Source organism: Galeopterus variegatus, unplaced genomic scaffold (genome assembly GCF_000696425.1).
Source record: "Galeopterus variegatus unplaced genomic scaffold, G_variegatus-3.0.2 Scaffold3487, whole genome shotgun sequence".
In the NCBI taxonomy this organism is placed as follows: domain Eukaryota; kingdom Metazoa; phylum Chordata; class Mammalia; order Dermoptera; family Cynocephalidae; genus Galeopterus; species Galeopterus variegatus.
Window position 1 is genome coordinate 97,974 of NW_007729598.1, and position 25,331 is coordinate 123,304.

Sequence of the window (25,331 nt, forward strand, 5' to 3'; positions counted from 1 at the left end):
GGAAGTGCCCCAGGCTCCCAAGTTGGAGTGGTGGGGAGCTGAGGGCTTCAGCCACAACCCCCTGACATCTGCATCCAGCCCAGCAATGACCAAGCTGCCACTGGAATCCACCTGGTCTCTCATGCAGGAATGAGGGGAATGCCATGGGCTTCAACCATGCTCCCCCTTTCTCCTTCTCCACCCTATTTCCTTACCCTTTCCCCTCTCCCCACCCCCCCAACTGCTCTGCAACATCTTAGAATGTAAAAAATAATATCAATAGATAATTAAAAAATTTAAAAACCCAAGAAATCAAGAAAGCAAGCCCATTTAGAGTAGTCACCAAAAAAATAAAATACTTACTAATCAATTTAACCAAGGAGGTGAAAGAGCTCTACAATGAGAACTACAACACACTACCGAAAGAAATTAAAGAAGACACAAAATGGTGAAAGACATAGCACATTCTTGGATTGGAAGAATTAACATTGTGAAAATATCCATACTACCCAAAGTGATCTACAGATTCAGTGCAATCCCCATCAAAATATCAATGATATTCTTCACTGAAATAGAAAAAGCAATCCAAACACTCATATGAAACAACAAAAGATCCCAAATAGCCAAAGCAATCCTGAGCAAAACAATAAAGCTGGAGGCATAACTCTACCCAACTCAAATTGTATTACAAAGCTATTGTAACCAAAACAGCATAGTACTGGCATAAAAACAGGTGCTGGGAGCCATGGAACAGAATAGAAAATGTGGGAATCAACCCACATATTTACAGCCAACTGACCTTTGATAAAGGCAGCAAGAGCATACATTGGGGAGAAGACTGCCTCTTCAATAAATAGTGCTGGGAGAGTTGGACATCCATATGCAGAAGAATGAAACTGGACCTGCACCTCTCACCATATACCAAAATCAACTCAAAATGGATTAAAGACTTAAATATAAGACCCCAAACCATAAAATTACTAAAGGAAAACACAGGGGAACACTCCAGGAAGTAGTGACACTCCAGGACTGGGCAAAGACTTTATGAATAAGACCCCTCTAGCCATTTCTTATACATAGGTGGGTGAGGGGTTAAGGGTTGAAGGACTTGTTTCGGCCCTCTCTTTGCAAATTTTGCCTTAATCTGTTGTTTCCTCATCAGAATACAAAGGTCCTTACCATTTATTGTACGCATCTGAGACAACAGAAAAATGTGATTTAACGTTCTGTTGCATAGGAAAGAAAAGGCGTATTTGATGTAGTGAGGTGTCTGAGAACACAAGGTCAGTGCAATTTCTGGACCTAAAAGAGGAAAGAACACTTATTGTTATAAACTTGTGGCACCTTGTAGCCCTATCAAAATGTTATCATATTCAAAAGACACATGGGTCTGACATCTGGCATCAAAAAGAAATATAAAACTTTATTAGAGTAAACTCAACAAAAGTTCTGTAACTGAGCAATTATATGTACTAACATTTTTAGAAGATGACAGAGGAGTGGGTAAAAAAACTTATGAATACTAAGACATTAATAGTTTTGTCTCCAACATCATTTATTTATCTATTATTGAAACATAATTGATTATACATATTTGTGGGATTCAGAATTGAATATCAATACCTGTATGCAATACATGATAATCAAATTAGAATAATTTGTATACTCATCTTTACAAAACATAATTGTTCTTTGTGCTCCTTAATCAATTTCTCACCACCCCCCACCCCTTTCCCTTTCCCACCTCTAATAACCAGTGTTATGTTCTCTCCTTTTGAAAGTTCAACCTATTATTGTGGTTGTTGTTTCTTCCTTCCTTCCTTCCTTCCTTCCTTCTTTCATTTGTTCCTTCCTTCTTTCCTTTCTCTATCTCTGTTTTTTTTTTTTTTTTAAGTTCCTACTTATGTGTGAGGACATGCAGTATTTCTCTTTCTGTGCCTGGCTTATTTCACTTAACATAATTTTCTCCAAGTTCATCCATGTTGCTGTGAATGGCAGAATTTCTTTTTTTTTTTTTAATGGCTGAGTAATATTCCATGTTGTATATATACCACATTTTCCTTATCCAGTCATCCGTCGATGGACATTTAGGTTGGCTCCATATCTTGGCTATTGTAAATAGAGCTATGATAAACATGGGAGTCCAGGTGTCCCTTCAACATGATGATTTACATTCCTTCAGGTATATACTCAGTAATGGGATTGATGGATCATATGGCAGTTCTCCCTGTAACTGTTTGAGAAACCTCCATACTGTTTTCCGTAATGGCTACACTAATTTACAGTCCCGCCACCAGTGTAGAAGTGTTCCCCTTTCTCCTCATCCTCGCCAGTATTTGTTATTCTCTGTCCTTTTGACAGTAGCCAGTCTAGCTGGCATGAGGTGATATCTCGGTGTGGTTTTGATTTGCATTTCCCTGATGCTTAGTGATGTTGAAGATTTTTTCATGATTCTGTTGGCCATTTGAATCTGACATCTTGATAAATATAATTTTTCTGTTTTTGTTTTTCTGGTTTAGCCAAGACTGGTGAAACTGAGTCACCCCATACAGAGTTCACTCAAGATGAAACCACTTCAGTTGAAAAAGACAAAGCTAGTTTTCTTGATATTTCAAGAAAACAAGCACAAACAGTTGTCAGAACCCAAACTCTCTTTTTTGATCATCATGTAGAAGAAAGAGTGTCTACTATTTCAAAACCCAAGAAGTCTACTAAGAATGTCTGTTGGTGCATTCCAGAGACTGCTACCAGCTCCAGATTTTTTCCAAGTTTTCATTCAGCTTCTACACAAGTTTTTGGGAAAGTCACAAGCCAAAAGGAACGTTCAAGAAAGTCCAAAAAAGAGAAACACAAAATAAAAAAGATTTATAATGATAAAAATCTGGAAGACATTTTAATTCTTTCTTCAGAGTTCTCCAAACCTTTACATGCTACTTGCCCGATTGCCACTACCAAACTCAAAACAGTGCACCTTGGGTATCGGCCCCTACCAAAGACTCCAGACCATCCCTATCAGCAGCCCTTGAATGACTTAAGTGCAATGGTGACAAGACCTCTACTTACTACCGAATCGATTATACTAGAAAGTCAGGAGTCTGCACGTGTACAACAAGGTGCTACAGTGGTGCTAAGTATTAGTCACTTTCCAGGTATCACGTTTATACCGACACCAATTTTACCAAGAAAACCTCGAAGACAGTCTATTTTAGGTAAATACAATGTGAACATGGGCTATAATAATGGGGTTAAGAAGAGCAAAGGAAGAGAAGGCATGCAAGAAAATGGTGCCTTTCCCCCTTGGGTTTTCAGGGTGGGAAAATGGACTCATCTTTTGCCTGTACATTTAATACCTGGGTCAGAGGGCAGTAGCAGAAATCCTGACCTTGCAGACCTTCCAAGTCCAAACTAGGTACTCCATCCATATGGTGGTGATGGGAACCGACAAGGAAATTCACAGGACCTAAGAAAACTAATATAAAAAAGAGCACTGAGCATGAAAAACCATTCAGAAGGTAATCTAGATGAACTCCAGAAGTAGAATGCCAATGCTAATGGTTGACTTCATGGATACATTTCCATGGATAATCCCAGTTTCCTAAATGATGAACAATTATAATGAAGTCATAATACCCTCAAATGAATTTTTACAAGTATCCAAAAGTTGTTCCATCTTTTTCATTCTTCTAGAAACTCTTGGAACAGAAAATGAAAATGTAGAAAATGTCCCAAAGCAAATCACACCAAGATCTCCTGAAGGTAAATGCTAGGTTTATACTATTCTTTTAGAAACTGTATATAAGATTATGTCCCTATAAAAGTATTTGGATTTTGTGTGTTTGTGTACATGAGTGTGATTCATCGATATGTCATACCTTAGTTTCAGTTTCTTAAGCCATTTACTCACCAGCTATTTTTCAAGTATTGACTATGAACTAGATGTACTGATGTTGGGAATATAAAAGTTGACGTACGCTTAATCTGGGTGAGGTAGACCGACATGCAATAATATGAGTTAACTAGCTACTATGTGTCAAACTATTTACCACTGTTCTAAGTGCTTTGACCTTAGTTACCTAGTAGAAAAAAATAAAAATTATCTTTAAAGAAAGATTACAACATCCTAGACCTCACATTATTTCTACAATCTCACAAATATAGAGTGTGGTAAACAACGCACAATCACCAAGCACACAAAGAGAAGGATCAAATGAATGAAAAATAGCAGAAACAGTACGTGGTAAAAACATGCAGGTGTATTAGGTGTTAGGATTATCGGATGCAGATTTTAAAATAACCTGATGACTTCTGATTCTGTCCATAATTAAATAGCATGTATTGGACTAACCTTCCTACCAAAATCAACTTTTAAAGCTGCCAAAAATATATAAAATAGCTATTAAAGGAATTGGAGAGTAACCAGTACAGACATGACTTGACTGGCTACAATCCCGGAATAAAGGGAAGTTCATGAGTTAGCTCTACTTTTACCCTGGCTTTTGCTCTTGTGGGAGAATAGAGCACAAGTAGAAAATGGTAGTTTTAGTGGGTTGAGGAGATAGCAGTTGGATTTCAGAGCTGCCAACATAGCTGGAACTTGAGGGGTAAAATTTAGAGAGGAGAGAATAAAAGGGAAGTGAACTCAAAAATCTGCATACAAACTTCCTTAAGGGTGTTGGATGATTTCTAAGCTGTTCATGTCCAGGATAAGACTCTAAGAAACACAGCCGAAAATGTCAGCTGAGAAGCTAAGAAATTCAGCGTAAGTTTTTACAGTTGCACAAGAAACAGATTATGGAGTTCAAGCTCTGCCAAAGTGCAGGGGCCTTTGTAACACACAAGGCTTTCAGCTGAAGAGCCAGAGGACCCATGCATTAGGAATAGGGATGATGTTTTAGGAGAAAGGATGAAACTAAAATAGACTAGCCCTGACAGTGCTCAAAACCAATCGTTGATAAATCAAGTGATACTTTCTGCCTCATTAAAGAAAAACTAACACTTGTTAGACAGATACTGTTATCCAGACACTTAAAATTATTTATCCACGAAGTACAGATTAAATTAAAAGATCACAAAGCATCTAAGAAAACAAGAAATATGTCTGAAAACCAGTAGAAGAAAATGGGTAATAGAAATAGCCCCAAAGTCGATTCAGATATTAGAGTTTCAAACAGGGATTTTAAATAACTATGATTACTGTGTTTAAGAAAATAAGAAGTTGGGGAATTTCACCAGAGAACTGGTATTTTTTTTGAAAAATCCGAGTCAAATAAGTTCTGGGACAAAAAAATAATATGACAAATGAATGATTCAAAAACTGTATTTAGTGGAAAATTATACATAGCAAAACCCTCCAACCATAGGACTTGGAGCCCACTATTCCTCCCAGCAGTTCTATATCACTGTCTGTGACATGAATTAACTTCTGGGTCTCCTCCATGTCATGAGCCTAAGCATTTCATATTGCCATTTCTGCTTTGTAGAGTTTCTTCTGCTCTACTGGTTCCCTTCTGGAAAGTTTCTGTTGAGCTTAAGGGTTCTCAGATCCTTCAGACATCTATCATGGAATTTCTAACCACCTCTCTATCTCTATCTCCCTCTTTTCCACTCAAAAACCTACTTTTTTTGGCTTAGACCCTGAGGGTGTGTGAGTAGGGAGCAGGCCACAGATTTGTGTCTTAATTTACTCTTCTTTTTTTCTTACTCCATTCTCTCTGCCAAGACAAAAAATCTTCATGCCACATCTTTCTGTATTCTGTGGATAACTTTCACATCTATTGATTTAAAATAGGCACAGAGGGTCTGTTTTAGAAATTAAAAACTGAATAGCTTTCTTTGTTCTAGGATGCATTATTTCCTTTCATTGAAGCAATGGCATTAGAATTACTGAGACTGTAAAATATGTTTCTACAAGTAATGCAGAAAGAATGGCTGGGAATGTAAAATGTATTTTATAAAATTCCAAAATATTTTCCTGCCGCACTTTGGCGTATACTTGCATAGGCCACTTTTGATGGAAGATGAAACCCACAAAAGTCATGATAAAGTAAATTTAAATTTAGATGGTCTCTGTTTGGCTAAATCCTGAGTTGTTTGTTTTTTGGGGGGTGGAGGGGTGGAATTGACAACCTGAGGGAAGAGCTAAATTACATAGGACATTTGAATCATACATTCAGAAGACATTAGAGGAAAAGTGAGGCTGCCCCTTGGGAGGTGATATGTATCTGAGTTATGCGTATGTGTTGTCTTGTATTAATTTTGTGATCCAAGAAGTTGTTTATGCAATACATAGTAAAATTTTGAGAAACATTTCACATATTGTACAAAAAGACTGAAATTGATAAAATCTGAATTATCTGATATTAAAAACCAAACCAAAACAACATCCAGTTTGGCAAACAGAATCAACTGAGATTGGGTGGATGAAGGTTATGGGAGATCCCTGCCAGAGGATGTGTACAGCTGAGCCCTAATGGCAGGTCAATCTTATAATAACACATATACCTTTTAATTCCCACTCTAAATGATAACACATTGAAGTTTCATGTTTTGTCTTCGTTACTTAGGTCTTGTTATAACTAGAAGAAAAGAGTCACTGCTAAGTGTTTTACGTGGTGAAGGTTTTAAGACTATTAGGGCAACACGATATGAAACAGTAATAGCCATGGCCAACATGGCCATAGTAAACTGTCAAATAAATGGAAGAAATGCACTTAATCTTAAGGTATGCTATGTTCTCCTGTATTATTAATTATTTTTTGTTTTGTTTAAATTTTTTATAGAAACATAATTGATTATACTTATTTGTGGGGTGCAGAGTTGACTGTCAGTATTTGTGTACAGTATGTGATGATCAATCAGAATAGTTGGCATACTCATCATTACAAAATGTACTCCTTAGGGGCCGGCCCTGTGGCTCACTCGGGAGAGTGCGGTGCTGATAACACCAAGGCCAAGGGTTCGGAACCCACATAGGGATGGCCGGTTCGCTCACTGGGTGAGCGTGGTGCTGACAACACCAAGTCAAGGGTTAAGATCCCCTTACCGGTCATCTTTAAAAAAAAAAAAAAAATGTACTCCTTTGTGTCCATTGAACAATTTCTCCCCAACCCCACTCCCCCTCCCCCTTACTCCTTTCTAATAATCACTGTTCCGTTCTCTCCTTCTGAAAGTTCAGCATATTATTATTTTTTGTTTTTTATTTCTTTCTTCCTTCCTTCCTTCTTGTCTTTATTTATTTTTTAGTTCCCACTTATGAGTAAGAACATGTGGTATTTCTCTTTCTGTGCCTGGCTTACTTAACATAATTTACTTCAAGTTCATGCATATTGCTGCAAATGGCAGAATTTCATTTTTTTTTTTGTATGGCTGAATAGTATTCCATTGTGTGTGTGTGTGTGTGTGTGTGTGTATCTGAAATTTTCCTTCTCTAGTCGCCTGTTGATGGACATTTAGGTAAGTTTATCTTGGCTATTGTAAATAGAGCTGCCATAAACATCCCTTCGACATGATATTTCCCTTCCTTTGGGTATATATCCAGTAGAGGGATTGCTGGATCATATGGTAGTTCTATCCGTAGTTGTTTGAGAAACCTCCATAATGTTTTTCATAAAGGCTGTACTAATTTACAGTCCCACCGAAAGTGTAGAAGGATTCGCCTTTCTTTGCATCCTCACCAGCTTTCATTATTTTCTGTCTTTTTAGTAATAGCCAGTCTGACTGGGGTGAGATGATATCTCAATGTGGTTTTGATTTTCATTTCCCTGATGCTTAGTGATGTTGAACATTTTTTCATATACCTGTTGGCCATTTGTATGTCTTCCTTTGAAAAATGTCTATTTGGCTTCTTTGCCCATTTTTAAATTGGGTTATTTGATTTTTTTACAGTTAAGTTATTTAAGTTCCTTGTATATTCTGGATATTAATCCCTTGTCAGATACACAGTTTGCAAATATTTTCTCCTATTCTGTAGGTTGTTTTTTTCACTCAGTTGATTGTTTTCTTTGCTATGCAAAGGCTTTTTAGTTTGATATAATCCCATTTGTTTATTTTTGTTGTTGTTGCCTGTGCTTCTGGGATCTTATTCATAAAGTCTTTGCCCAGTCCTACATCCTGAGTGATTTCCATGTGTTTTCTTCTATGAGTTTTATACTTTTAGATCTTATATTTTGAGTTGATTTTAGTATATGGTGAGAGATATGTCTAATTTCATTTTCCTATATATGGATATCCAGTTTTTCCATCATCATTTATTGAAGAGGCTGTTCTTTCCCCAGTGTATGTTTTTGGTGACTTTGTCAAGGATCAGTTGGCTGTAAGTACCTGGATTGATTTCTGGGTTCTCCATTCTGTGCCATTGGTCCACATGTCTGTTTTTATGCCAGTACAATGCTCTTTTGGTTAGTATAGCTTTGCTTTGGAGTATAATTTGAAGCCAGGTAGTGTAGTGCTTCAGTCTTTATTTTTTTTGCTCAAGATTGCTTTGGCTGTTTGGGGTCTTGCTCAGGCCATTCTCACCATGTGATACCCTGAGTTGCTGTAGAGAGACACCTCACAGGAAGAAGGACCTCACTAGATAGGTTCCCTGGACTTTGAACTTCTCAGCCTCCCAAACTTTAAGAAATAAATTTCATTTCTTTATAAATTACACAGTTGCAGATGTTCTGTTATAAGCAACAGAAATGGACTAATACAATTTCCTTATACATTTTTCAAAATCCATAGACCATACAACACAAAACATGAACTCTAATGTAAACTATAGGCTTGGGTTGATAATGATGTGGTAATGTTGGTTCATTGATTGTAACAAATATACTCTACTGCTATGCAAGATATTGATATTGTGGGTATGAGTATGTGGAGAAGCAAGATCTCAAGTTAATAACCTAACCTTACACCTTAAGGAACATAAACAAAAGAGCAAACTAAACCCAAAGCTAGAAGAAGGAAAAAAAACCCCAATAACAATTAGAGCAGAGATAAATGAAATAGAGGATAGAAAAACAGTAGAGAGAATCAATGAAGTCAGTAATAAGTTTTCTTAAAAGATTGACAAAATCAATAAATCTTCATCTAGACGAAGAAAAAGCGAGATACTGCACAAATAACTAAATTTAGACATGCAAATGGAGGCATCACTGCTGGCCTCACAGAAATAAAGAGAGAATATTATACACAATTGTATGTCAATGAATTATATAACCCAGATGAAATGAGAAAATTTCTAGAAAATACAAATTACTAAAACTGACTCAAGAACAAATAGAAATTTGAGCAGAACTCTTAACAAGTAATGAAATTAAATCAGTAATCAAAAACTTCCTAACAAAGTAAAGTTTAGGAGCAAATGGCTTCCAGGGTGAATTCTGTTGAACATTTAAGGAAAGAGTAACACTAATACTTCTCGAACTCTTCCAGAAAACAAAAGTGGAGGAGACACTTTCTAACACATGCTGTGCTGTCAGTGTAACTCAGATACAAAGGCAAGACAAAAACACCACAAGAAAAATGCAACTCAGTGTCCCTTAGGGATATAGATGAAAAATACTCATCAAAATAGTAGAAAGCAACTCAGTGTCCCTTAGGGATATAGATGAAAAATACTCATCAAAATAGTAGAAAGCTGAATCCAAAATGAACATATTAAAATGATTATATATGATGACCCAATGAGATTTATTTCTGAAATGTAAGGATGGTTCAATATAAGAAAATCAATAAATGTAATATGCCACATTAGCAAATGAAGGAAAAAGACCACACGATCATCTCAATTTGATGCAGAAAAGACATTGACAAAATCCAATACCATTTCATGATTAAAAAAAAAAAATTTCAGAAAACTAACAATAGAAGGGTACTTCCTCATTATGAAGGACGTTTAGAAAACCTTCAGCTCAATGCTGAAAGACTAAAAGCTTTCCCCCTAAGATCAGCAACAAGGCAAGGAAAGACACTTTCACCATTGCTGTACAATAATGTACTGGAAGTTCTAGCTGGAGAAATTAGGCAAAGAAAAATTAAATAAATAAATAAGTAAAGAAATAAATATTATTAATAATAAGAGCCATCCAAATTGGGGAAAAAAAAACTCAACAAAGTTACGGGGTACAAGATCAAACACAAAAATCAGTTGTGTTTCTGTACACCAGCAATAAACAATTAAAAGGTTGTATTTCTGTACATTGTCAAAGGAAATTAAGAAGATAATTCCATTTACAATTTCACCCAACAGAAAAAATGAACAAAATATATGAACAGTTAATTCACTGAAACAGGAATACAGATTACCCTTATAGATATGAAAAGATGCTCAACCTTATTTAAAATAAGAGCAATGCAATTCAAAACTACACAGAGGTACAATTTCTCCCTTAACAGATTGGAAAAAGTTTAACAGCATATCTTATTGCTGCAGTTGTAGAATTGCTGGTAGAAATTAAAAATGGTGCATCATTATAGAGAGAATTTAAGATATTTATCAAATTTACATGTGCATTTACCCTTTCACCTTGCCATGCCACTTTTAGGAATCCATCCCAAGGAGAAGCTGGCAAAGTTCAAAATGATGTATGCATAGACTATTTATTGCAGCATTATTTGTAATAGGAAAAGACTGAAAACAACCCAAATGGTCATCAATAAGGAAATGGTTGAATAAACAGTGGTGCACATTTGTACACAAAAGAGAGCTATAAGAGAGAAAAGTATGAAAAGAGTGAGAAAGAGCTCTATGTACCGCTGTGAGGTGTTCTTCATGATATATTTAGTTAAAAAAAAAAAGAACAAGATACAGCACAATGTTTATGGTAGGCAACAATGTGTTTAAGAAAAGGGGAGGAAATTTTTTAAAAAGCACTTGTCTATAGCTGTTATGGCTATATTATCAGACAAAGGAGAAGATGACACTAAAGCAAAAGTGTTACCAAATATAAAGAGAGACATTTCAAAAATGTTGAAAGGGTCAATTCATCAAGACAGAACAATCTAAATGTGTGCAGATGTGATTAGAATGCTTCAAAATTCATAAAGCAAAATTTGGTGAAACTAAAGTGAGAAATAGACCAATTCACAATCATAACTGGAGATTAGAAACTTTAACATCTCTTGCTCAAGAATTGATACAAATATTTGCTCAGTTGGTTAGAGTGAGGCCTTATAATACCAAGGTCATGGGTTTGGATACCAATACCAGCCAGACATGAAAACAAACAAACAAACAAACAAACAAAAGAATTGCTACGAGTAGTCAATAATAATTCAATAAAACTATAGAAAAACCGAAGTTACTCTATTGATCAACTTGACCCAATTAACATTTATAGAACACTACACCCTACAACTGCAGAATATACATCACTTTTTAGGTGTGCATGGAACGATTTCAAGATATAACATATGTTGGGGTCATAAAACATGTTTCAGTAAATTTTTTTTTTTTTTTGTCTTTTGTCTTTTTCCGTGTCTGGCAACGGATCGCAACCCTCAGTGTTGCCCCCGTACCGGACCGGGGACCGGCAACGGGATTGCAACCCTCGGTGTTGCTCCCGCGCCTCGCTCAGCCAGTGAGCGGGAACCGGTCTGTATGTGGGATCCGAACCCTCGGGCGGGAGCGCCGCCGCGCTTCCCAAGCGGCGCACTATCCAGTGCGCCACCGGGCCGGCCCGTTCAGTAAATTTTTAAAAAATGAAATATTACAGTTATGCTCTGACCACAGCAGAATTAAGATAGAAGTCAATAACAATAAGATATTTAGAAAAGCACTAAATATCTGTGCTAAATATCCATGTATTAATATTAATAACACTGAATATTTGGAAATTAAACAACCTACTAATAAAAAGTAGGTCAAAAAAGGAAAGCAGAAATATTTTGTACTGAGTGATAATGAAGACACAAGAGATCAGAATTTTAGGAGGCAGCTGAAGGAAACTTCACAGGGGAATTTATAGATTTACGTGCATATAGAAAAAAAGAAAGGTATAAAATCAGTGATTATGCTTACATCTTAAGAAGGCAGAGAAAAAGAGCAAATCAAATCCCAAGTAAGTAGGAGAATGGAAATAAAAGTATATGTGGAAATCAGTGAACTAGAAAATGGACAAACATCATAGAAAAATCAACAAAATCAAAACTTGGTTCTGTAAAAAGTTTAATAAAATTGCCAAATCCATACTATGATTAAGGAAAGTAGAAAGAAAACCCTAAATACCAAATTCATAATAAAAGAAGAGATCACTGCTTTTCCTACAGACATTAAAATAGAAAAAAGAAAGGAAATATTAAGAACAACATATTTTTCAACAACTTTGAAAAAATGGAAATTCCTTGAAAAACAAAACTTGCCAAAATGGACACAACAAGAAATAAAATTTTAAATATTCCTGTGTCTGTAAAAATTCTAATTAAAAGTTTGAGTCTTTGCACAAAGAAAGCTGCAGACACATCAAACTTCACTGGTGATTCTATTAAACATTTAAGGAAGAAAAAATACCAATTTATTTTCAGAAAATAGAGGACAGGAACACTTGCTAACTCATTTTATGATACCTGTGTAATTCTCATACCAAAACCGGAGGAGGATTACAAGATAGAAAAAGTACACACCAGCATTTTTCATAAATACAAGTTTAAAAACCTCAGTGAAATATTAGCAAATCAAACCCAACAATATAATATGTTAAAAATAATAAATAATGTATCGTGATCAAGTGGAGCTTTCTCAAGTAATTCAAAGTTCTTTTGATGTTTAAAAATCAATGTTTTTTCTCAATGATATTATCTCAGTAGATGTAAAAAAACACTTGACAAAATACAACACCCATTTAAAAAAATTTTTAAAAGCTCTAGGTAAGCTAGAGTTAAAAGAAAACCTTCACAATCCAATTAAGGGTGTATGTGAAATGTCTGTAGCAAACATCAGACATAAGTAATGAAGATTGGATATTTTCTCCCTAAGACTGGACATAGGAAGGCATAAAGTTTGAAAAGGAAGATGTAAAACTGCCTTTATTAGCAGACAACATGATTGCATATGTGGAAACTCTTAAGGAATAATAATAAAAAAAAATCCTACCAGAGGTCGTAAGTAAATTTAGCATGGTTGTTGAAAACAATATTTGGTGTAAAGGAGTTATGTCAAAGGAACAAAGACATAGGGCCATCTAGAATTCTGCCTGTGACATCAGTGACAAAAACGCAACAAAAATACAAATAGATTAGAAAACATCAACAGACACTTTGCAAAGGAACACATGCATCCTAATAGCCAATAAGAACATGAAAATATTCTCAGCATCATTGTTTATCAAGGATGACAAATTAAAACCACACTGAAATACCAAAGCATACCCTTTAATACCTAAAATTAGAAACCCTAACAATATTCTTTTTGTCTTACCAAATTTTTGCTGCTTCTTTACATTCTAGGTCTTATCTTTATTATTTATGTCTTTCTACTTCTGGGGAGATTAATTTGCTGTTTTTTTCCTAACTTATTGATATGAAATGGACATCTCTGATTTTCAGCCTCTCTTCTTTCTTATTTATGCTATATTTAGGCTATAAATTGTCCAGTAATTATGACTTTAACTGCATCCCTGAAGGTTTGTTATGTATGTTTTTTAATATTTTAATTCTGAAATAATTTCAAAGTTGCAGAGGAGTTGCAAGAAAAGTTTAATTAAAAAAAAAAAACCTGCAGACTTTATGTTTCCTTAACCCTGAATTCTTTAGTGCATTTCCCTGCAAGTAAGGACACTCTTCTACATAACCACAGAGCAGCCCTCAAAATCAGGAAATTAATATTGGTTCATTACTCTATCCAAGAGACACCATTCAAATTTTGCCAATTTACCCATTAATATTCTTCATAAGAAAAGGATCCAAGCCAGGGTCATATAGTGTATGTAGTTGGTTTAGTCTTTTTAAAGCTGGTATGTGCCTAGCTTTCTTTGACTTTCATGGCTTTGAAACTTTTGAGGATTATAGGTCAGTTATTTTGTTAAATGTCCATTACTCTGGGCTTGTCTTATGTTTTCTAATGATTAGATATAGGTAATCCACCTTTGGCATTAGTATCTTGAAAGCAATGTAGTATTTTTTTCATTCTGCCTTATCAAATAATGCATGATTTCTATTTTTCCCATTACTAATGATGTCCACTTTGATTACCTGTTCAATCTGCCAGTCTTCTCCACTGTTAATCTTTTTTCTTTTGTATTTAATAAGTATATTGTGGTACTTTGAAACTATGCAAGAATCCTACTTCTCATCAAACTTTCAATTTGTTTATTTATTAATTTATATTACTATTTTATTTGGTGAGTACAATCTGTTATACCACTGTTTATTTTATCCTCAAATTGTTTCATATTTCGTAAGTAGAAGCCTCTTAAAGTTGGTTTCTGTGTGGTTTTTCGACACATCCCCATTGTTATTCCAGGCTTATCTTGTACTCTCCCTGCCCCAGACCCGGAATCTGTCATTTCTCCAAAACCTCTGGTTGTTTTTAGTAGGGAAGCTAGGAACCCGGCACTAGGTGTGTTCATTACTATTGGGGTATTCCAGACTCTTTCAATGGACAAAGCTAGGAAATATATGTGTGTGCACATATGCCCCCCCCCCACACACTGTGAATTCATACCAATACATTGAATTCTAATCTAATGCTATATAACACTACAGGGGTTATTCTAATTTTCTCCATTGTTTTATTTGTAACTCTCTTCTCCAACAGTGTTCTCAATCTGGCTTCCATTATCCTTAATGTATTTACTTATTCAGTCAATACACTTATGTAACCAACCTTGCTTCTTTTGCTGTTATCACCTCACCCATTTGTACTCCCTCCTTTCCTTGCTTGGGGTCCTTGACACTCCCCTGTTTTGATACCCTTCTTACTCCACCTGGGCTCTGTCATCCTACACTGGAATGTCCTCATGTGTGGATGTCTTCTTGACCCAACTCAGGCTATGATAGATTATGTCAGGCTCATCCTGCTCTGCCCACACAGATGGATTTAGTTTGGGCTGACTTTAAAATGGTCTCTGACTTTGAATTTAAGTAGTTGTATTATGATGTACCTAGGTATGGTTTTAAAAATACTTGTCTTCCTATGGTTCATAGTACTTCTTGAATCAATGGCTTTATATCATTCATCAATCCTGGAAAGTTTTGTTAGTATATCTTTAAGCATTTCTTCTGCCTCATTCTTCATGTCCTCTTCTTATTGGAATTGAGTTTCATGTATCTTAGACTTTTGCATCCTGCCCATCTTTCCCTTTACAGAAAAAGCTTGCCAACCTCTTATTTAAAGTAATCTTTTTCCTGTATTTTCCATCCCTTTTACTCTCTGGGCTTTATTGTAAGTATTTTTTTCTTATCTAAATTCTAGTTCAATAACTCCCCCTTCATCTTTGTGAAACCTGCTGTTAAAATTTTTGCCAAGTCCTTAATTTTGGTTATTTTATTTTATAATCTAAATTTTTAAGAAACATATTTTTATTGTTTACATTTTTACTTTAAATTCTTTATCTTGTCATTTAATTTCTTAAACATATTAATCACAGTTATTTTTCTTAAACATGTGTGATACATCTACTATGTGGATTCTATGGGTCTGTTTCTATGGTCTATCATTTCTCTTGATTTTTATCCAATTATTGTCTTTTTCCATGCCTTTTTTACTTTTGATTGCATAATAGATGTTGTGTAGAGATAATTTGATGCTCTGGATGATATTATCTTCTTCCAGAGAATTTTTATTTTTTTCTCTGGCAGGTAGAGAAACTAAGGAAGATTCACCTTAATCTCATCAGAGAATAAACTGGTTTAATGCTGGGCTTCAAACTTGATAAGAGCTTTCCTGTTAATCTTTTCCCCTAGAGACATGGTCTTCAGCCATCTCATAGATAGTCTGAGCATCCTCCTCCTCAGTAAACCCTGAATTCCAATTTTTGTTTCCCCAGCCCTGTGAGCCTGGCTATAGTTCTACTCAGCTTCTCAACCACAGCTTTGGATTAGGCTTTAGGAGAAAAATAGTGTCAAGGATTGTGTTTACTACTCTTGGATTCCTTTCTCTCTAGCATTTTCGCCCATTAAGTTATTGAAACCTTGGTGAGTCCCCAAGTCTTTGTTGTTGTTGTCTGTCTGTTTTCCTTTTTGTTTTTAGGGGGAGGATTAGTTTAAAACAAGCTTGTTGACCATTAGTAGAAGAGAAAAAAATCAGATTATCTGGCTTTGAAGTGAATTACTTTAAATCAGAGGTTGGCAAGCTTTTTCTGTAAAGGGCAAGATAGTAAAAATTTTAGGCTTTAAGGCCACATAGTCTCTGTCACAACTACTCAACTCTGTCATGTAGTGTTCCAATAAAACCTCATTTAGAAAAACAAGTGGCAGACAGTAGTTTGCTGTTCCCTGCTTTAAATGGAGGAGGAATACAGCTTTTAGAGAGTTTGGTGAAAATAGACAAGAAAAAAGCTATTTTCTCAGTCATTAATATTATTTTTTAAAATATTTGACTCCAGAATAGAATCCTGAACTCTGTGTGGGTGATATGAAAGAATTAAAAATCACAAATCCTGATCTATCTCAGGGGCTACTGAAGGAACAGACATTATATGAACAGATATTATTTGAATTTACACAAAACAAATGTACTGATTAATATATTACAGACTCGGTGCATAAGTGCTTAAAGGTTGCTAGTACAATTCAAGGGACTAAGAAAGCCTCCACATTTTTTGTGCTATTTAGTTCTTTACATCCCTTCCATGAAAACCACATTAAACAGGTCTTATGATGGGATGGGAAAAGAGAGATCCAAATTACTTGTGGTGGGAAGGCCTCATGGGGGTCTATCCACAGTGAAGGTTCCTGGGATTCCATGAAGCAATCAGAAAGTCCTAGATATTCACTTATTTAACCCATATATATTAAGAACCCACTATGTACCAGTGTTAAACTGTACATCTCACTATGCATCAGTGAGCAAAACAGACAAAATGCCTATTTCATGGAGCTTATACTTCAGTGGGGTGAGATCATATGTACATACATGCATTTATGTGCAGTGCATTCTGTAGTGATAAGAGCTATGAAGAATAAAGCAAGTGAATGCGACAGGGAGCCGTAGATCAGGCACTGGTTTGGGAGGTTGCTATTTATGATGTGTCGGTCATAGGCCTCTCTGGTCAGCTGACTTATGAGCAGGCAACTGATGATAGGCAGTAAATGAAGTGAGAATGAAGTAATTCATGGGAATAGTTGAGGAAAGAACTTTCCAGGCAGAAGGAAATGTAAAGCCACTAGTTATCTGAACACACTAAATGGAGTGATTAGGGACAGTAACAGACATAATTTCTGCCACATAATTTAGTGTGCCACTAGTTCTTTAGAGAAGAAAAAATGTTTAATGACAGGAAAAAAGGACACCTGCTTTTGTCTACTACCAATGTATAGACATTGGCAAATATTAATACTTTAATAGTACGTCAGTCTTGAACCCAATGCTGCCAATTCTGAGGCTCTTTGGCCGTGAACCTGTATATTTTTATATAGTACATGCCACAGCATCATGCACTGGCAGCAGTGCCTCCCGTTGCTACAAGCTGAGGTTTGATCCTCTAGCATTAGAGTTCCTTGAATCATTCAGTTGATCACTACTGATTCTCTGATCGCTAAGAAACAAATATTCCAACTTTCCTGGAGCATGAAAGGAGGGCACCAGACATATCTTAGTCAGTTTGGGCTGCTATAACAAAATGCTGTGGATGGGTAGCTTAAATAACAGTTATTTCTCACAGTTCTGGAGCCTGGGAAGTCCAAGATAATTTATCTGACTTGGTTCCTAGTGAGAGCTTTCTTGCAGATGGCTGCCTTCTTGCTATATCCTCACACAGCAGAGACAAAGTGCTCTGGCCCCTCCTCTTTTCATGGGGGCACTAATCCTACCATAGGGGTCCCTCATGACCTCATCTAAACCTAATTACCTCCCAAAGGCCTCATTTCCTAATACCATCATACAGCTTCAATATAGGAATTTGGGGGAGGACATAAACATTCAGTCCATAGCAAGGCATAAGTTTTCCTCAGTCAGAGATTGGTGTATTTAACAAGAAATTTTGGAAAGCGAGTGTAGACTTGTTAGCATATTGTGTCAAATATTGTCATTCAGATAACATGCTCATTTTTTTTTACTATTGTGTAAAATATTTTGTGCATTGCTAAAAATTAACATTTTATCTCCTGTCACATTCTTTTAGGGCTTTTTTCTTCTGAAATGTCCAGACTTAACACCTTTGGCTTTTCAATTAATATATCTTGATTTATCATTTAATGATCTTCGTGACTTTCCCATGGAAGTGAGTCCATTTTTATTACTGTACATATTGCTATAATTTGTAATTGTGGATAATAATCATAATAAATAAAATAATACCCTGCAGTTACTATAAAGTAAGTATATTTTGGATTGCATCCAAAAAACTGATGCTTATTTTCAAAAGTACAAAAAGTACAGTACATCTTTTTTAGGAAGTCCCATGTCAAAGTCCTCAAAGACTATGTTTTAATCAGGCTTTCAAATATGTTCTCATAATTATACAATGTATATTAAATAATTTACTTATTCTTCTAAGTTTGAATGAAACCTAAAAGAAACCTTATACATGTGCTAGTCAGAAGCTTTAAAAACTAAGTTAGTGACCAGGTAACATAACAAGTTTTAATTACCATAGACTGAAATAGGATATTCTGCTTAATAAAATGTATCAAGGATAATCAGATATGGGGTGAGTTAATTTAATGTCACTTTAAATAAATGAGCTATTATGAGTAGAGCAGATTGTGTTTTCAGTGTCTTTAGTCATTGTTTCATTGGTCACTGTGTGATTGGTTGTTTTGTGAATTGACTTCCAGAGTAGTGGCATTTAGTGAATTGATTTTTAGCAATTCTTCCTATTTCAAATATATAGTATTGAAAACATATTTTCTATACTTTCCTTATAATACTGCATTTTTATTCACACTAAGAAGACATTTTTTCTTTTCTAATACATAAGACCAGTTTTATTAATTTGACTAGGACAAATTGACAAGAATTCCCAAGGAATATAGGAATCTTAGTTCTTCATGTTAATTTAAACTTTCTTATAAGTAGACCCAGATAAGGCTTGTGTATCTGCCAAAGAATACTCCATCTGCTAAAAAGTAATGTACAAATACAAGGGAGCTATTCATATGTAAGGTTTAAAATGCTCATTTTTAAAGTGACAGAAAACAATAGAACTTGCATTAAGATGCAAATCTGTGTTGTATCACTATAGATAAAATATTCCAGTGAGGATGGAATATCCAGGCTTGGACCGGCTGTACTAGGGGGAGGCTACTGATGCCCAGTTATTAACATGGAGTAAAGGCAATTAATAGAAGACTGGGGACTGGGGTGAGTGAGGTAATTGAAGTTATTACAGGTTTCATAGAAAATTCAGGATGGTGAGATCAGGCAGAGCACAGGGTCTGCTAAAATAGTTTAGGACAGGAGAAGGTAGAAGCAGAAATGTTAAATGAGAAGGTTGCTATAACGAACCCTGTAAACATATGCTTGGTCTCCATTCTTCTCTCAGCTCCTTTAACAGACTTAAAATCATAAACAGTAATAATTATAATAAGGTATTGTTAGGTCCATAACATATGGACATAATATGTACAAAAATTATAACACAAGAAAAGGAAAACGGAATAGAATATATAGGAAAAACATTTTTATATCTCCCTGGAATTAAGTTAGTGTAAATCTGGAGTAGATTCTAATAAGTTAAGGTATATATTATAACCTCTAAAGCAACCACTAAAAAAATAACTCCAGAGAATATACTGAAACAATCACTGAAGTAATTAAAATGTCACATTAGAAAATATTCATTTGATGCAAAAGAAAGCAGTAAAGGAGGAAAAAATGGACAAGACATAGAGAAAAATAAAAGTAAAATGGCAGATGGAAACCCAGTCATGTCAATAGTAGCATTAACTGTTAATACATCAAACAATCCAGTCAAAAGGTACAGATTGTTAGAATGGATTAAAAATCAAAGTCCAATGATGTATGAGTACTGTCTACAGGTGACACATTTAAGATTGAAAGATACAAAGAGGTTAAAAGTAAAAGCATGAGAAAAGATATATCATGTAAACTGCAACCACAAGAAAGCTAGAGTGACTATACTAGTATCAAGCAAAATAGATTTTAAAACAAAACATGTTACCAGAAATAAAGAGGAACATTTTGTCAATCTATCAGGATAATATAACATTATAAACATACATGTACTTAACAACAAAGGCCCAAAGTACATGAGGCAAAAACTGAAAGAATTAGACGAAAAAATAGAAAATTCAACAATAATAGCTGGACACTTCAAAATACCCCACTTTCAATAAAGCGTGGAACAAGTAAGTAGGCGGAAGATTAGCAGGGAAGTAAAAGACTTCAGCAACACTATGAACTAATCTTTCTGGTTCTGCAGATACCCCCTTCCTCCCTCATCTCTACATGGTTGCCTTCTATGAAACTATGAATTTCATCAAAAAGGATGACTTGCCCATTTAGAAAATATTATTTCCCATTTAGAATATCCCATATTCTTATGCCAAGGGCATATGAGTGCAGTAGTTGCACTGTGTCACCATATCATACAAATTAATGCTGGTCACTTATTTTGAAGGTTTACTGAGAGTATTTATTGAGATATGTGATATAGCCAATTAACATTGTTATACCAATTCTACTACATCAGTTCAAAGAGTTTTCAAAAAGTAACAAATAGGGATTTGCATACTTCATTATTCCACTTATGTTTGTTTCTCTTTTCTGTTTTCCAGATATTGTGTCTCAAAAATTTACAGATACTGAAACTGAGAAATAATCCTATCAAAGTAATTCCCTTTGAAATTCAACAAATTAAGTTCCTTAGGATTTTCATCATTGCCTTTAATTTGATTACTGATCTTCCACATGGGTAAGGTTGTTAGTCTGAGATTATAAACACAGCAAATAAAGACTTTATCATTTAGGAAAGGATTGATTTTTCTTTTGAAAGCAGCTAGCAGTTTTTTTTGCTATTTAGTACAGTAATTCTTATTCTGTTCTAATTAGCTGATTTGCTTCTTATTATGGTGTTAAAAATAATCCTACCAGCTACATAGATGGCAATTAATATGAGTCTAGTGAATGTATATCTAGAGATCTGTCATCTAAATATGTATTAAATTAACACAAATCATCGAAGGCAGTTCAGGTGAGAACCTTGCACCTATCCCTTGTCAGCCTTTTTGAATATGGAAAAAGTACTGCACTTGGAATTAGGAAACCTAGAGTTTTGACTTTAAAGTTGATGATAATTATTTATTTGATCTGGAAAAGGTAACTTAACCATTTTGGGCCTCAGTTTTCTAATCTATGAACTGAGAAAAGAGACTGGCCTTTATGATATCTAATATCCTTTGAACTCTAGTAAGAATGTTGTTATTTGGGCAGAGAAGAGATGAATTTCTTTCCACATATGGACTGGTAATTATTTAACACCTAATGAAAGTTTTAACACTAAACCTTAACCAAATGCCAAAAAACGGTACTTCTTCTAATTAGAGTTTAACAAACTGAATGTAGGTTGAGGGCAAAGGGACGAGGACTCATAAATAGCTGAACAACATTTTGCAGAAGAAGATTCTTATAGTAATTAAGGAAGTGCATCAAAATTCATTTATAAAGATGTTCATCCAGCATTGTTTGTAATTAATGATCCAACAAATTGTACATTCTCATGCTATATATTCAGTCACTAAAAGAAGTAAAAACTTATGTAAAAATTATACTATTTCTGTGTAAAACGTATATATATATTTATATGTCACACATCACATACATAAAAAGAAAGAGTAAACACTAAGGAAACAAGACTGCTTCATTATGGGTATTTTATTTCTAATTGACTCATTTGTATTTTTCCACAGTAACGTAAATTGTTATTTTTCCTGCCCTAATACTAGAATCAGAAGTTTCTCTAAGGAAACCCTGTTTCCTTTTCTTGAAAAATGGTGTTTAAAAGCCATGATTTGTTTGCTGGGTGTCCTCATTGCTATTGGGATGTCTGTCATTGGTTCTATGCTCTCTCAGTTGACAGAGCTAAGTAAAATATATATGCATACTAATCTGTGTATGCACACATCTGTAATTGTTTATGTATATATGCACATACACATAAATACATGTATATCCACACATAACTACGCATGTACCTATACAGCTACAGAAACAGCATCTAATCATAAATTCATACTGAATGATCTATAATAATAATTACATAATTTAAATTATCATAACTGTCATTTAAAGAAAATGTAAAAATTCCTAAAATTTGATCATAACTGAAGGATCAACAGTTTGTTCATAGCTTAGAGATTGTGCAAATTAGTATACACTATTGGTTATAATCAAAAAGTTTTAAAGAGCTATTTTTCAAAAATATTAGTGTTTCTAAATTAAAGCATTATGTTTTTGATTAAATAACATAGGATATGTATGCATATCAAGGGAAAATGAACAGCATATTGAAGCTAAGGTTGAAAAACATTATGGGAAAACTTAATTGACCTCAGAGAAGACTTAAAGCAAGCTCTGACATAAATGAAAATGTTCACTTGCGGAGCTTGTTAAATGAAAACTCACCTAGTGGGCACTTATACAGTGAGAAATGAGTGTGCCGAATTCTTCATATTTAAAGATTGTTATCAGAACTCTAGCTCGCTGAGCAAGGAAGACCTGACATAGAAGGCTGGACTTAGGGAGCAGCAACTGTATGAAATTGGGTGAAATGCGGTGAACCAAACAATTAGTTAATGCATTTGAGATAGTTCTGGCTCCTTGTAATTTCTGTAGTTTGGCTGCTTTTACTGTCACAAGCAATTGCACTAATGTACTTTGAATTTTATACTTTCATGCTTATAATTAATTTGGTAGATGTTTGTGAAGTATTTACTGTGTGCTCCTAGGAGCTCACCACCAAGTGGGAAAGCAGAACATTGAATACAACTGAGTAAAATAAAATAATGGAGATGCAAGTTGTACAATTTGTGAGTTCCAAAGAGCAGCACGTAACCCATCCTGGAGAGTCAGAGATGGCCCCCTGGAAAAGATGATATTTGATCCAAGTATGTTGGACTATGAATTAGCTAGGTTCAAGGGGAGAGAGAGCAAGGGGTAGTTGGGCCAATGATGCGGTGGATATTTCTTCACTACCAGGAAAGCTACAACATAAATGCAAAGAATAGAGATACGAAGCAGCATATACAACATGGGATGGGAAATAAGAGCAGTTTGCTGTTTCTGGAGCTTAGAGAGCAAGGCCAAGTGTTGAGAAATTCACCTGGTGAAGTAAGCAGGGAACAGATTATCAGGGGCCTTGTGAGCTAAGGTAAAGTATTGATACTTTATGTTGTATGCAATGAAAAGTCATTAAAGCATTTTCCATAGGGGAAATGGTGGAGTCAGACTCACGTTTTAGGTCCCCCTGGTGGCAATGGAGAATATGGATATGAGGGGGTAAAGCAGAGTTTAAGATGACCAGTTGAGGGGCTGTCAGAGTAGTTCAAGCAAGAGATGAGGAGAACTAGGACCAGGGCAGTGGTAACAAGCACAGAGAAGAAAGAACAAATTGTTAAGAAATTAAAGTGAAATTTGCAAGATCTGGTATTAATGAGACAGAGGGTGGAGGGAATGGAAGAGTCAAGGTAAAAAAGAAATCAAGGTTATTCCCAGATTTCTAATTAAAGTGAAATAATTCAATCATGTAAAATATATTTATTGAATATTTACTAAATACTAAGCTCTGTCCTAAGAGTTGGGTTTAGATTGGAAAATGAAAGGGGCATGACACTTTCCCATATGGAGTTAGAATCCAGGGAGAGAGACAGGAATTTTAACAAACACCAGGATGGGTAAAAGGATTTTGATGCAATGGGAATAACGAGAGGCAGGTAAAAGCTTGGACTGTTCAGAGGCTGAGAGAAAACCAGCATGGGTGTAATGAAAGGGTGGCCCCAGGTGAGGGCCAAGAGTCTGACAGGGGCTACCCCCATGAAGTTTGGGAGATCATGCGAATGAAGTTTTGTTTTATTTTAAGTGCAGTGAGAAGCATTGGCTGGTTTTACGCTGAAGTGTAATAAGATTAAAGCCAAGGAGGTTTGAAGAAAAAAAATAAGTTTGGTTTTAGATTAACATGTTGGTTTGGGGTTGGATTGTGTTTTCCATCACAGAGTTGGACTTAGACATATTAAACTCACAGGAGAGTTTTGTGCTAGAGATGAAGATTTTGAATTACCGGTATATACTAATTGAAACCAGAGAGAATGTGTAGAGCAATCTTCTGAGGAGATATTCCTAGAGAAACATTGGCGTTTCAGCTACAGACAGATGAAAAGGAAATGGTAATTGCATAGAAAGATCCAAATGTATTATGGAAGCCAAGTGGTAAGTTGTTTTGAAAAAGAAGGATGGTCAAAATTGTGAAATACAAGACAAAAACTCAATGGCATTAAAGCTGAGAACAGTTTCAGTGGAATTGTTAAGAACAAAAGCCAATTTGCAATGGGGTGAGATGGAATGGGAGGAAGGAAATTGGTAATAACAATTGTAGACCTCTCTTTGGAGAAATTTAGATGCAATGGGAGGAGAGAGATTAGATAAAAGCTAAAAGGGATGTGGAATCTTAAAAACGTTGTTAGTTTTTCAAAGACTCAAGCGTATTCACAGAATGATGGACAGGAACCAGTAGAGAAGAGATCGCTGACATGGAAGGATGACTGATGGTGCAGAATTTCACAGGGGATGGGAGGAGAAGGAGTCCTGGGCACAAGTGGAGATTCTGGTCTTGAACGGGAGAAGTGAACCTTATCTCCTAAAACTGGAGGTCCATTCTAACATTGAATATGAAAAATATACAGTTACATGGATTGAAAAATAAAAACAAACCAGAAAATTTGTTCAACAAAGATTTTTTTAACTCCTTTTTATGTATCAGTTTGGGGAGATTACTCTGAGGTGACATAAATTAAGATTATCTTTGAGAGCAAGAAGAGTAAAGACTGAAAAGGAGCTTTAAAGAAAGTTGTGGTGGTTTAGTACAGGCACACTTCATTTTGTTGTGCTTCACATATATTGTGTTTTTAAAAATTGAAGGTTTGTGGCAACTCTGCATAGAGCACGTCTGTTGGTGCCATTTTTCCAACATCATGTGCTCCGTTTGTGTCTCTGTGTCACGTTTTGGTAATTCTCACAATATTTCAGTCTTTTTTTC

The 25,331-nt window shown here is 35.3% G+C and overlaps 1 protein-coding gene across 1 annotated transcript in view; it reads left to right on the top strand.

The window, feature by feature from the left end:
• The first annotated feature begins 3,019 nt into the window (after positions 1-3,019).
• Positions 3,020-25,331, top strand: part of LRRC63 (leucine rich repeat containing 63) — a 45,035-nt gene continuing 22,723 nt past the window's right edge. The window contains exons 1-5 of the mRNA XM_008585195.1: positions 3,020-3,188; positions 3,667-3,735; positions 6,543-6,700; positions 18,243-18,341; positions 20,860-20,996. Of these exons, the coding sequence (XP_008583417.1) occupies positions 3,020-3,188; positions 3,667-3,735; positions 6,543-6,700; positions 18,243-18,341; positions 20,860-20,996 (632 nt within the window). The remainder of the gene's footprint in view (positions 3,189-3,666; positions 3,736-6,542; positions 6,701-18,242; positions 18,342-20,859; positions 20,997-25,331) is intronic.